The sequence below is a fragment of the Trichoplax adhaerens genome, genomic scaffold (genome assembly GCF_000150275.1).
Source record: "Trichoplax adhaerens TRIADscaffold_9 genomic scaffold, whole genome shotgun sequence".
NCBI lineage: Eukaryota > Metazoa > Placozoa > Uniplacotomia > Trichoplacea > Trichoplacidae > Trichoplax > Trichoplax adhaerens.
Window position 1 is genome coordinate 2,053,307 of NW_002060951.1, and position 14,358 is coordinate 2,067,664.

Below are 14,358 nucleotides of genomic sequence, written 5' to 3' on the forward strand. Positions count from 1 at the left end.
TACAAATATCGACGATTGAGTAATAAGAATATGCAGCGACGAGTGGTGACATTATTCAAACCCCGCTGGATAACCTTTTTGAAATACAATTTAATGCGTAATTTTTCTGTTGAAAATGCTACTGTAGCAGCGGTTGCGTTTTTCGATTAGTTATTAGGCTAGTAAATTATGAAGAGAATTGATATCTGAGAATATTACTTCATGTGTACTTGTGCACAAAGTTATACAACTAGCACCGATCGTATCATAGTTTTATCCATTTAGATTTAGAAAATTTATCTAAAATTAGAGTAGCCTCATGAAAGATATAGCATTACTAGTGGAAGCGATACTGTTTCGCTTTTCGATATACGAGTACTGACCACTGTATTTATTAGTAAGAATTGCATAGCACGGCTTAGATTGCAACATAGTGAAATCATTACTGATTATTATTTCGTTTTAAGAAAAAGGCGGTTAATATAACCTGCATTTCCGTATGCTTGGAAATGTACGAGACATATACTCATTTAAGATTTATTGTCTTTATTTCCTATATATATTGCGATGGTAATTTCTTTTAATATAAACTCGATTGATTTATAACATGACAAAAGGAGTTGAGTTCTTTCTTGAATAGATTGTAAGAGTTGTGTTATTGTTGCAGTTTTCAATATTACATATAAATATTGAATTATCTGAATGTCTACAACATTCTTTTATGGCTAGAACATACAAATTATCGCAAGAATTATTATAAATACATATGATTAATATCATCATACGTATAACTTATTGTTAATAGAGATCCTATTTCTAATATCTACACTGGTAGATTTTAAATATCAGTAGAATATGAAATTTTCCATTGTGATATCACGTGTAGATAAATTTGATTACGTAGTTATTGTCTATTTATGCCGCACTAATTGCTTATGACCGTAAAAATACATATGATCTAGCATTTATTATAGCCATAGATAATTTATTTCGTTAACGATCAACTTATGCCACAACGTTCTTTGAGTCTTTCTATAGATTATTAAGTCATCCAACTCTGAATATGTTACTTTTCAACCTTTGTGTGAAAAAGCAAAAATTTTTTCCTGATTAGTTATATTAATATAACATTATTCTAGATTATTATAATTATATTATTATTTGTGTACAGAATTCCTTTACTATGTATGACCTTTGTGTTTGTCCACATTTCTCGACTGTTATTATACGTCAAAAATTATGTTTAGGAGTTGATGGTGTTCAATTTATATAATTGTGATAACGACACTGATATGATTCTTATCCAACTTGTGCCTTAGCCACGAGGCATAGCAAACGCACATATTGCATATACGTCGATGATATTGGAAAGCATCGCACTTGGTAGATGTAAAGTTACAAAGTGATCATTTGCTATCTTGACAAAGCAAAATTAGGCTTTACTATTGCGTTCCATCGTAATCTAACAATGTTATAGACATAGAGTAATGTAAAGGTTTAGACTGGGGTCATGTTATTAATTATATGAATGTTTTGTCAGCAACTGCCCAACGAACTTATGGTTCAAAAGTTCGCATTCTTATTTTTGCCTCTTTTTAAATCCTGTCGTGATTAAATTTCAAGTCTATGTTGATTATGTTAACCTATTTCTTGAACGATCTATTAAGTACTTATTTCGAGACACTACTCAATGTCAAACACCTATCAGCTGCCATTATTCAATTAGTATTAATAAAGGTCTACCGTTAATCTAATTAGTTTCTTGTGTGATAATTGTCTCTTAACTGTATATGCTACACGATTATATACAGCATGAGTATAATAGAAATTAATTTAAAGCTGTCAAAAATCAACGGAGAGATTAAATATTATTAAAACATAAGCGGTATTAGTATGATAGTAATCAGCATGATAGATGGCTTACTATCGTAATATCGTACAGATAGGATTATAATTCTATATAATACCATCTCGATATTTAAATTATATAATGTTTATTATTTAATCATTTAAATATTTCGGAATTTTAAAATCATTCAAGAGAATGTATCCGAAAGCAAACATATACATATTGTCGGTATCAGATGGACGATGAAATAAGACAACATGCAGCTGCAAGAGAATTATATATATAACATATATATATATATATATATATACAGTATATGTATCTGCCTTTTCTAGTTGCAATATTCATTAATAAAATAAGAAAACTAAAAGGTTTATTACAGCATAAAATTTTAAGCTTCTCATGAAAAGTATTTTGTATTTTGTCCATTACATACCATCCAAACCAAACAATACATAATCTACATGATTTAAAAATTATTTACACATTAGTGCAATACTATAGCACAAATTGTTAACTAAGCCAATAGCAACTAGATCAGTCAATTACAATGAAAAGTTTATAACAGCCCCGTTTTCAACCTTTATTTACGATTTGTTGATATATAAACTAACAAGAATCATTTACTAAAATTGGAAAGTGTACAATATAAGCCATCTTCCTACTTTCTGGCTTTTATACATTATTGAGAATATACAACTTTGTAAACAGTTTTCTTATGTTCATCCATTCTTTCTTGCAAGGTAGCCATTTCCTGCCTAAAAATTTTACAATCAGGGTCGATCAGATATGTATTACTTTACAATTTATTCTCCACTAACAGAATTTTCCTGACAATTAGACGCAAACACTCTTATACTATAATGGATATTCATCTGCTGCTACCTTAAATAACAGCTTATGCAATATTATTTGTAAAGTGCAGTGTAATGATTATTCAAATTTATTTACCTTAATTCCGACAGACAATTCTGTAAGGTATTAATAGATCTGGAATCGCAAATGAAAATTAGTATTAATAATAATATTAGCCTTCATAATTTTTATAGAACTTATTTATTAGACTATGGCAAATATGTTATTACTATCATCTAAATCTTACCGATTATCACTATTTCCAGTATCTTGTTTCTTATATGCACTCCACAGTAATTCGACGTATTCCTCAATATTTTCAGTGTCTAGCTCTAATTCTAATTAAGATCAGAAATCCAATTACAGAAAAGATCTAAGATATTAGCAAATATAGGTTGTGATATAAGCTACCTTTCGATATTTTATCAGCGACATCGCTTGGCAGGTGTTTAATAACTTGTACTAGTTGGCTTTTACATCGCTGTAAGGCTAATGTATATTTTTTATCAAATCTCCATATTTTTGTTTATCTTTTTCAGCCTCGTTCAGATTTACTTCAAGTTGATCAATTCTTTCTTGCATACGCTTGTTATTAACTTGGTGCTGATCAGTTAATTGCTCTAGCTCTTGCTGCGATGCAGTAACTTCCTCTTGTTTTAGTATTAACTGTTGTTTTAAGCTATCAATATCAAGTTGCAAAGCTTGTAATTTCATCACTTTATCATCTAGCGCTCGCTGTGTTGCGTCAGCTTCAATCTGAAGTTGATTACTATCTCTCGTTGTTTCCTGATATTGCTGCTGCATAGTTATATAATTATTTTCCAATTTATCTAAATTATCCCTCATACTTTCTAATTGTTTACGTTTATTTTCTAATTCTCTCTCGTAATCTTCAATTTGACCTACACTTTGATTGTAACGCTGATTTAAATCGGCATTTTGCTTCTTTTCAGATATAATTAAATCATTCAAATCGGTAACTGTAAGGTCTTTTTGATCAAGTTGTTGCTGCAATTCATTTACTGTAACTTGAAAAGCAGCTTTTACGGATTGGTTTTCTTCCTGGCTATTTTTTAATTTAACTATAATTTCTTCTAATGCTAACTCCTGTTTGCCTAAAGCACTCTGGAGTATACCACTATGTTGTCTCAAGATTGATTGGATTTTTTCAAGACCTTTCCGTCTGCCTTTTTCTCGCTCCAATTGGCTACTTAGTTGTTGTAACTTTTGATCCATACCGGTATCTACAATATCAATATGATTTGTAATATTTTCAATCGATGTTTGCATAGAATTGTCGACTAAAGTAGGACGGATAATGTTGCTTTTGTCTTCTTGAAAATCTTGCGATATTTTTGTTAGATCAGCAGAATCAGTTGTTGACTCCATTATCGGCACCTGATAAACTTTCTCAATTAAATCGTCTTGTGTAGGTAATTGCGTCAGACTCCTAACCTCAACATTGGGTTCAATGATGCTTTCAATAATTGCTTTTTGATCAGACATCGGTAACTGCTCATCAATATTAGCCTGCTGCATAGATCCCTCTTGTACAGATCTACCAAGAGATTCCTCTATTAATCGACGATTTTCCTCTTGTAATTGCTGACATTCTGATTCCTTTAATGCCAAATTTCGTTTATAATCAGCATGTTGATCAGCATGGTCATGACGTGTAACTTGTAAGTCTTGCGTCAAGCGAGCAATTTTAGCTTTTAATTTAGTTAATTCTTTGCGACTTTCACTTCCAGCTTTGTGTAATCGATTTTCTAACTCCTCATTTTTAATTTTTAGTTCATTTAACTCTTCGAGTTTATCACCTGTTGATGGTAATGGTTGTGATAGAGCCGCTTGAGATGACTGACTTAACTCTTCCAGATGATCTTTCAACAAGTGCATTTGATTTTCAATCCTATCTTTCTCTTCTTTTGTTGCAGCATGATCGGACAACATATGATCGAAATCGTGCTTAAGAACTTGCAATTCGCTTTCCACTGTAGCTCGACTAACGCGTAACTGTTCAACCTGGGTTTCTTTAGCGTAATGCTCACGAGTTAACTCTTCAATATTCTTCTGTTGATCATCTAAAGTTTCTTGCAAAGATTCAATCTCTTGACGCAAACCCTCCTTTTCTTGTTGTAGCATAAGTAATTGTTTCTCTTGAGCTTCTTTATTGCGTTCGATTGTATCATACTCATCCTTCACTCTATTCATTTCACATTGTAATGATTCCATTGCCTGAGTAAATGCCTGTTTTTCATCTTGAGCTACTTGTAACCCACTGCGAAGCTGTTCAATATTGTCCATTAATTCTCGTAGCTGAGCGTCCTTAGCAATTTGTTGTTGTTGCAAGTTATTTAATTTCTCCTCTAATTCATTACATTTTGCTTGTAATAATTGCAAATTGTTTTCGTGATCTTTAACACATTGTTCAGCCTCTTGCAAGCAAACTTCCAGGCGTCGTTTATCTTCATTCAGCCTTTCGATAGCTGACAGTAATTCATTAACCTCATTCTTACTACTATTCAGTTGATTTTCAAGGGAAGTTGCTTCTTCTAAATCAGCTTGCAAGCGATCATTCTCAATTTGTAACTCCTTTAATTTGGTATTAAGTTGCTGATGTAAATCATCATGGCTGGCTGTAGCCTCTTTCATTGCTGCTTCACGCGCTAACATATCAGTCTCAATTAATGATAAATACTCAACTAGTTGTTTCTTTTCTTTTAACGACGATTGCCAGTGATTATCTAAATCGTGTAGTAATTGATCATTTTCTGTACGCAAATGGTTTACTTCCTTACTTTGTTCAGCAACTTTTTTATTTACTGAAGCTAATTCACTATCTAAGGCATTGCGTGCATCCTGTGTAAACTTTAGTTGCTTTTGGAGCCAATCTTGAGTGCCTTGTAGGGATTCGATTACAGAGTGGGCTGCTTTTAATTCTTGGGCTGTTTTCACTTTTTCAGTAATGCATTCATCCCATTTATGTTGTAATAGTTCCATTTCTTGTTGAAGATTCGTCACAGTCGCATCACGATGTTGAATTTCAACCTTAAGTGTTGCTAGGCGTTGCTCAAGTTGATTATTGTTAAATTGATATACATTTAGACGTTCACTTAGAGCTTGAACTGCCTTTTCTTTTGCATTGACATTACTTCTCGCCTCTTGCAGAGTTTTATCTAATGTACTATGACTTAATTTTAATTCATCGATCTCAGCTGATAATTCATCCTTACTTTTAATAGCATTCTCGACAATTTCTTCTTTATTTTTCAATTTCTCCCGAGCTATAACGTATTTATTTTGTAGTTGGCTATGATGATCAAGCAATGACGAATGTTCATAGCTAATTGATTCTAACTGGCCCTCTAATTGGATTACGATTAACTCAGCTGATGTTTCTTCATAGTGATTAGTTTTATCTTCATCAGACTCAGGCCGATCTCCAGATACTCTTTCGGCCATATCGGAATCACTGGTACTTGATCGCGAACTGAGTAATGCTCTACCGCGTGCCAACTCACGTTCAATAACATCTTGATCAACAGGAATTGATGGTAATCCACTGCCATTCAGTAATTCCCTTGTACGCGCTAGCTCTCGTTCAATTAGTGATTGTTGGCTATCGCCATTAAAATGGTTACTTTCTGTCATATTAGTTTGTATCAGTAATAGGCGATTAAGCTCTATAAATTAATCAATTTCACTGGAAGTTTAATATATTGTATCATAGTTAATTTTCCAATGGTTCTATGAATTTCTTAACTCCATCAATAATGGCAGTAATACTACATAACGACTGAACGATGAATATTATTCGATTGCGGATATGCCCAATGCGTTAATTATCATTTTTCCTTACCTAAAAATGTTAACATTAGATGAAATCTATTTAGTATGAGGTATTGTAAAAAAATCGAAATATCCACCTAACATGATTAAGTTGCTCAATTAATTAGAGTTAAAGCTGACTACACTGTATATGTAGTTATTAATCCAACTCCTAGTTAGCCAGGTCGCATCATTAAATCAATGGTAATTGACATCTTGTGATTCTACAGTACTGTATTAAGATATAGAAAATTGAGACTAAAGAAATAATCAAGCAATCAACATCTTTACGCACATTAATATCACGTTAATCTAGTTCTATGGAATTAGTAAAGAGAACGTTTGTATTATCACGAGAAGTTAACCAAACGATATTTGTTGAAAATGTCATTCTAGTCGTCTAATAAATAGTGCCTGATGAAACTCGAACGAAATCGTACGACGTGTGAAGTACTGTAACAGTAATTTTTCCCGTATAAATAAGCTGGTTAAGTACAATACAGTACATGAAATTGATCTGTACACTGAAGATTCTCAATAGCAACTCATAAAGTACTGGGTGTTATCAACTTGAACACTGTGTTGCAGGTGTAGTAAATTCGATAAAAATTATTAGCTACGCGTAGAGGCGTATTTGAAGCCATAATTAAGTCAAGAAAGCGCTGTATGCTCCAGTTTAGTAAGTGATTTTTACGATAATGGCTGAAGTTGGTCTAAATATCAATACATATTCCCTTTCTATGGATAAGAATAAAAGTGCTCGCTGAATGCTCTTGTATGGTTATAACAAATAAAATAATAAAATATTTAATTTGCTCGAATTATACGTATATTTCAATAACTATTTTGGTATCAAAGATGAGTTCTTTTCATCGCCTCGCCAAATAAGCCTAAGGCTAATATTAATATGCGTATACGGCGCGATAAATTAACGTAATCACTATTAGCCATTTTTAGCGGAAAATAGGGGATCACTGTGGTCCAAAATTTGACCCTGCTTCATCTTAAATCTTTTCTAATTTATTATGTCTGTAATGGACTGGAACGATTACAGAAACCATTAGTTTGGTTACCATTAGAATGTGTTTACGCGTACAGTATGTTATGAGTTCGAAAGCAACAATCCCAACAAAATGGTTTATTGCCTCAATTAGGCATTCAGTACCGATGGTATTTTTATGTTTTAATTTGAGTTTATGCATAGCCTCTGTGTCTACAGTATGGCAATAATGTCGCCTTCAATTCCTGTCATAATTACTATCAGGTAAGTTGGAAGCTTTCCTTAAAGAAACGGATAGGTGGAATCCAATTCACCATATTATTAACCTTTATCAATGACTACGGACAAGATAGTACTATAAAAGTTGAAATTAAATTCCTTAATTAGCATTACTTGAAAGCAATTCCAGCGGTGAAAGTTGATTCTGTCTGCTGCCAGACTAAGCAGAATCGTTACAGCCTTGATGACGGCAAAGAGATGACGCTACGATTTTACTCACGTTTTATGCTATAACCCTTTGAAAAAACCAATTCTCGTCAATCAACATTTCAACGTTATTGACTGTACAGTTTTAATTCCATGGACGTGATGGAGTGCCTCCTACCCATAAACTTGATATTCGTATACTCGCCAAGTAGAAGCCAAAATTCAAGTTGCTGTTTGTAAGTTGGAACAGGAATTACTCAAGGCCAATTATACCACAGCAATTCACCAGCCTGTGACAACATAACAACCAAGTACGAGGATGACGTAGGACGCTGAAACTAGGCTAAAACTTGGGTGAATTCGCTTCTTTTCTCAGAGCAGACATTCTTTATTGACTTAGTATTGTACTGTAGGGTGAAACGGTGTCGCGGCAAGAGTCAAGGATCATTTTGGGATGGGACGGTAATAAACTGAGGGTAAAGTACATTAACAGTACCGTACTGTACTGTTCTGTACAGTGTACAGTGTACAGTACTGTATACTGTACCTTCTAGCGTGTACAAACTGTACAGTACTGTACTCTGCAAAAACAACCTGGCAGCTCATTTGGAGCACGGTCGGGTACGATTGACGATTATCAGTTCCAGTACTGTATAGCTGAAATGACCAGTAGAAAAATCGGCCTACTCATCGTTAGCCAACGATTGTGTCCTGTCTATTAGTACAGTCATAAATGAACACTATTTTAGTCCTACACTTGAAACTTACTGTACTTTATGCGCACGCGTACAGTATATGGAGGTACAGTACGTGCAATACATGATACAGTACAGTATACTGTATACTGTAGTTTTGTGCTGGCAATAGCGTACTGTACTGTATTTTATTTCTACTGTACTGTACAGTACAGTATATACTGTATATACACTGTATACAGTACAGTAGTCATAAATGAACACTACAGTACCGTATTGAAGTCCTACAGTACAGTACTGTACAGTGTACAGTACTTTATACACGTACTGTTACTACTGTACTGTAGTTTTGTGCTGGCAATTTTTGATTTGTACAGTCATAAATGAACACTATTTTAGTCCTACAGCTTGCAACTTACTGTACTGTATACGCGTATATGGAGGTACGTACATCATATACAGTTTTTGTGCTGGTAATATTTATTTTATTTGTACAGTCATAGATGAACACTATTTAGTCCTACACTTGCATCTTAATGTACTGTACTGTATACGCGTATATGGAGGTACGTACATCATATATAGTTTTGTGCTGGCAATATATTTTATTTTATTTGTACAGTCATAGATGAATACTATTTTAGTCCTACACTTGCATCTTACTATACTGTATACGCGTATATGGAGGTACGTACAGCACATCGTATACAGTACAGTATGCAAAATCGGTAGTTACGTGCTGGCAATATTATATTCATGAATCTGTAAACGTGTACGTAGCTGTACAGTCCATACATACAGTACATAATGGACATTCTAAGATTAAAAACCTTTCTCGTGCAGTTATCTCGGAAAGCAGTGATGCTGTTCCGATCTCTTTATATTGAACTAAATTCGACTGGTACATCTCTAGCAGTCTATTTGATACAATTTTACTTTCAAATATACACGTATGCGTGTATCTATTCTTATATTATACATACGTATATATAAATAGTGAATTATTAATACAAATCAATGATCTACACAACTAGGTATCTCAGTTTTGCCATTTTACTGCTGTATCCGTATGTTGTACCAAGGACTTCTATGAAGTTCCTGGCTGTATCGAAAGAGTTTTACTGCCTCTAATATAAATAACAGATAACAGATAATAGATATGATTGAAGACTTTACACATCGAGCATACCGCCTAATCAGGCGCTCATTCTTAGCCAAGAAGAACTAGTTCATAAAGACCCTGTATAGCGTATATCGAACAAATAAGCCATGATTTCATGATTGCATAGAAATATGAGTATTAATACATCACAAATATCAAAATTGCAAGTCTGAAAAGGTTAATTTTATACACAAGTTTGAATTATCGTATCCGTCAATATCGTGTTCTTTCATACTTTATCATCAAACAGAGACCTGACTATCTCACAAACGGTAATTTGGCTGACTTTTTCAGTATCTGACCCTGGCCAGAAAAAGCTTCGAATTCTTTGTCAATTGCAACGTCCTAAAATTATATTTGATATTGCACCAAGATTCTATTAAGCATATTTCCACCGATAATGTTACCTAAATAAAGCTTACCGTATCGTCAGCCCTGTTGGCACACTTTTTAGGCCTGATAAATTTTAAATTCCCAATCTTATAATCATAATTAGGTATGCCTCTGCTCAAAAAATGTAACACCTTCATCACATTATATAATTAACAATATCGGAAATAAACAGTATCATTTCTCCTACTATATTTACTTTTTCAATTCTTTCGGAACTGAAACAGCACTTGTAGCTGCACTTTTTTTCTTTTTACCATCTATCCTGTGTCCTTCACCTCCAAATATCTTGAATTCATCCTCATCTTCCTCAAAGATTTCACTTTCATCTTCTTCCTCCTTTTCTTCTTCCTTAATATTTCTCTGTGGCTCTTTATAGTCAATTGGCGGGGCAAATTCAACACTCATGTCACACTCAATGATTGACACAGCCTGGCCAGGCTTCGTTTCCATCACTAATAGCTCGTATACCTATAACCAATGATAACAATGTAAATCTTACTGCGGTCTAACATTTAGCGAACGATAAGTGCAATGCGGATCTTTACCTTATCATTGTACTTAATAGCGACAACATCTCCTTTCGTAAGACACGCAAATGATCTCAGAGCATTCTCTAAACTATGGTGATAATAAAATGCTATCGCTAAGGATTATTTTAACTTACGTGCCATATGAAAGTATTTTAAATGATGATATCAGCAATACAGTATTATTTCGTAATAAAATTATAATAGGAGAGCAACAAAGATACACGGCTTTATGATTAGTTATATCCAGAAAATCGACAGAAAACGGCTGAAATTTCGAATAAGTGGCCACTGGTAACGATGCGCTTTCAATACGAACTAAATCTCCCTCCGATACTAAAAGATTTCTCATCATCTGCAATAGAAGAGCAAAGCTTAAAGTCATGCAATTTAACATTACTAGAAATAATATCGCAATGTTAAACTTTGAACGCAAGTTAAAGAGTTATCATAAATGCATAGAATAGTCCATATCCCCCAATTACTGTACGAGTGTACAATATAGGAAAACTTTACCCAATAGGGTATATACATCTTCCCCTCATCAGCAACAAATTCCAAAACACCGCAGTGAGTACTTCGATCACTTTGCTTGTTAGTAATCTTGAATAGCATCGGATATACAATATTTAGCCTGGCTGTATTTAACACAAAACAAGTTATTTTTCTCGTGGTAAAACCTTCTAAATCAAAGATTATACACTCTACAATGTACAGATTGCACGCGTTGCTAACTTTAGGTTTTGGAATACAGTAGGTTAAAATATAATACACTATTGTATGAAACATCATTAAAGAATGAATTTACTTACTGAGAATATCAAGGGCTGAAGGTGGTAGAATTACTGGGTAAACGAAATAGACCGAATTAACAAAAGAAATCAATTTGAAGTCGTTAGTAATTCAATATACTAATGTACGTGTATAGTCTTATTTTCAATGAAATAACACTAAGCTTACTCTTTCCTCCATTGTCCAACTCTTCACGGCTATCAGGCATCATCGAAACTGAATAACACCGTAAGCTGGTATTGTAAGAACGTGGCAATGAGCTACGAACGAATTCATACGGGAACTAGCAATTATTAGCAAAGGGAATATAGTTAGTCAGTTATAGTTAATACAATGAAAGGAAAAGCAAAATACATGTAAGAAATTGTACATACAATTTAACAAAATGCCAGTATTTTAGCCAAGCTGGCATAAGTAATGATACACAATTTAATTATAAATTATATTTGTAGATAAACTCGGAAATTGTGCAGCATAATACAACACAAGACCATTGAATTCGAGAAGAGTGTCACAATGAGATCAATGTTTGCAAACTATGCTATCAGAATACAAGTTTTGTTCAGTCATACCTTGCAATTTATTAGCTAAATTACAGTAAGCTTAAAGCTAGTGAAAAACTACATATTTTTGATCACAGAAAAAACAGCTTTCAAATAGAATTATACTGTTATTTATATAGAAGTTAAGATAACTTCCTTTTATTACAATGTACTCAAGATAGGATTTTTAATCATTATGATTAACGCCATTACGTGAATTCTGCTGTAACCTTCTTCAGTGAGAAGCATCACTGTAAATCGAAATACAGCGAGCCAAAACTTACCATTCTTGAATTTTTTTTCTTTCTTCCAATTACGAGAGCCTCAGATTTAGAAGATGTTATATGGATTATTTTACTGTATACTGTATTTATATATTAATTATATTATCGGTATGATTAAGTGCAGCATATAAAGTATTCGCATTTGATTGAAAAGTTAACAAGAGAATCCAGAATACAGTGGTAAACTAAAGTGCAGTAGGCGCAGCAGCGTACAGTACAGTATCTTTAGTAGTCTCTAGTAATACTATAGATTACTTTACCAGTATGACTACTAAAAACAGTTCAGAACAGTACAGTACTGTAGAGTATTCGCATTACATTTTACCGTACTTACAAGACTCGCACTGCACATGCGCAGTGCGCATGATATACTGTGCATATAAATCACTGGACATTCAGTACTGTAGATCAAGTGCACTTGTGGGTCAAAATTGATAAAGATTAAAGATTATTGTAGTGTAATTAGTGTAGATACCTGACGAAATAACATTTATCATTATTCGTATGTCTTTCTAACATGATTTCCAATTCACGAAATCTGACCTCCTTTATACCACATGCTCGTCAAATAACCCAAGAGGATGTTCAACTTGTTAGTGATTTCATGTTAAAATCGAAGAAGTTATTGATTTTGACTGGAGCTGGCGTATCAACAGCGTCTGGCATACCGGATTATCGATCGAAAGGTGTTGGATTATATGCACGTAGCAACCAAAGACCAATGCAATATTCGGACTTTCTGGAAAACGACGAGAATCGGAAACGTTACTGGTCTCGTAACTTTACTGGATGGTCTCGATTTTCCTCTGTTAAGCCCAATTTAACCCATAATTTTATTGCTAAGCTCGAACAATTGAAGTTATTGCATTGGGTTGTAACCCAGAATGTGGATGGATTACATCAACGTGCCGGCAGCAGCCGACTGACTGAGTTACATGGGACTATGCACGAAGTCATTTGCTTACAGTGCCAAAAAATTATTCTTAGACGAGAATTTCAAGACATATTATCGAAGCTAAACCCGAATTGGACAGTCAAATCTATTCAAACCGCTCCAGACGCTGACGTGTTCATTGCGGAAAATGAAGTTATGAAGTTTAACTTGGCCAAATGTGAATGCGGCGGAGTATTGAAACCTAATGTAGTATTTTTTGGCGGCTCTATCTCTAAAGATATTAATGAAGAAGTGAGACAACATGTCGATGAGGCTGATTCGATTCTCGTTGTTGGATCGTCGCTGCAAACCTATTCTGCATATAGAATTATATCAAGGGCCAGCGACATGCGAAAGCCAATAGGTATAGTTAGTATCGGTGAAACACGAGCTGATCATTTAGCATCATTCAAAATTAGTATAAACTGTAATCAATTGTTTGAAAATCTGCAATTGTCAGCTTATAGCTAATATATTTTAGCCCGTTATTTAGATGATTGGAATCTATTTTTTTAATGTATATATATATAGTCGTTTATAAATACTGAATACCTTAAAATATACGCTTATTTAAATGCAATGATTCATGAGCATAACAGATTGATCTAAACGCGATCTCATGTATAGTAACTGCTTATTACAATATCCTATGGAGGATACGCGAGATAATGTAAACTGTACGATACGGAATTACAGTATAATATTGCATAAAATTCAGCTTTCATAACTACAGTCAGTACCTACCTGTACCAACTAGTACCTCTACTAGCATCTGTAAGACATCTAAAATTGCGTGAAATGTGACAATTCATGGACGTAACGTTCAAAGAATTAATCACTATACTGTACTGTACACGTGTACAGTACGGAATTAGTGTATAAAATTCAGCTATCATAGCTACCTGTGCCAGCTAGTATCTGCACGAGCATTTGTGTAGCATCCAAAAATTGCACGGAATACTCATTTAGATATAGCATGCGAAATACATGTTACCTCTCATGAAAGATGGAGCTTACTATTAATTTGATCATATAAGCCAATAAAATTCGTTAACATCGTCTCAAAATATAGTGCTGCTATATTTTTAT

At 33.7% G+C, this 14,358-nt stretch overlaps 2 protein-coding genes across 2 annotated transcripts; one reads left to right on the forward strand and one right to left on the reverse strand.

Annotated features, from left to right (window-relative positions):
* Positions 1-10,055: 10,055 nt before the first annotated feature.
* Positions 10,056-11,753, reverse strand: TRIADDRAFT_28674 (uncharacterized protein; the record flags this gene model as incomplete). Its single annotated transcript, XM_002115114.1, has 8 exons — positions 10,056-10,142; positions 10,220-10,304; positions 10,387-10,658; positions 10,736-10,808; positions 10,942-11,072; positions 11,234-11,355; positions 11,530-11,562; positions 11,678-11,753. Coding segments are annotated over 8 exons (879 nt in total), but the record flags the coding sequence as incomplete, so codon positions are not given.
* Positions 11,754-12,852: 1,099 nt separating this feature from the next.
* On the forward strand, positions 12,853-13,740 carry TRIADDRAFT_59014 (uncharacterized protein; the record flags this gene model as incomplete). The annotated part of the gene is made up of 1 exon (XM_002114933.1): positions 12,853-13,740. One exon carries the CDS (start codon positions 12,853-12,855, stop codon positions 13,738-13,740), a length of 888 nt encoding a protein of 295 aa, XP_002114969.1.
* Between the last annotated feature and the right edge of the window lie 618 nt (positions 13,741-14,358).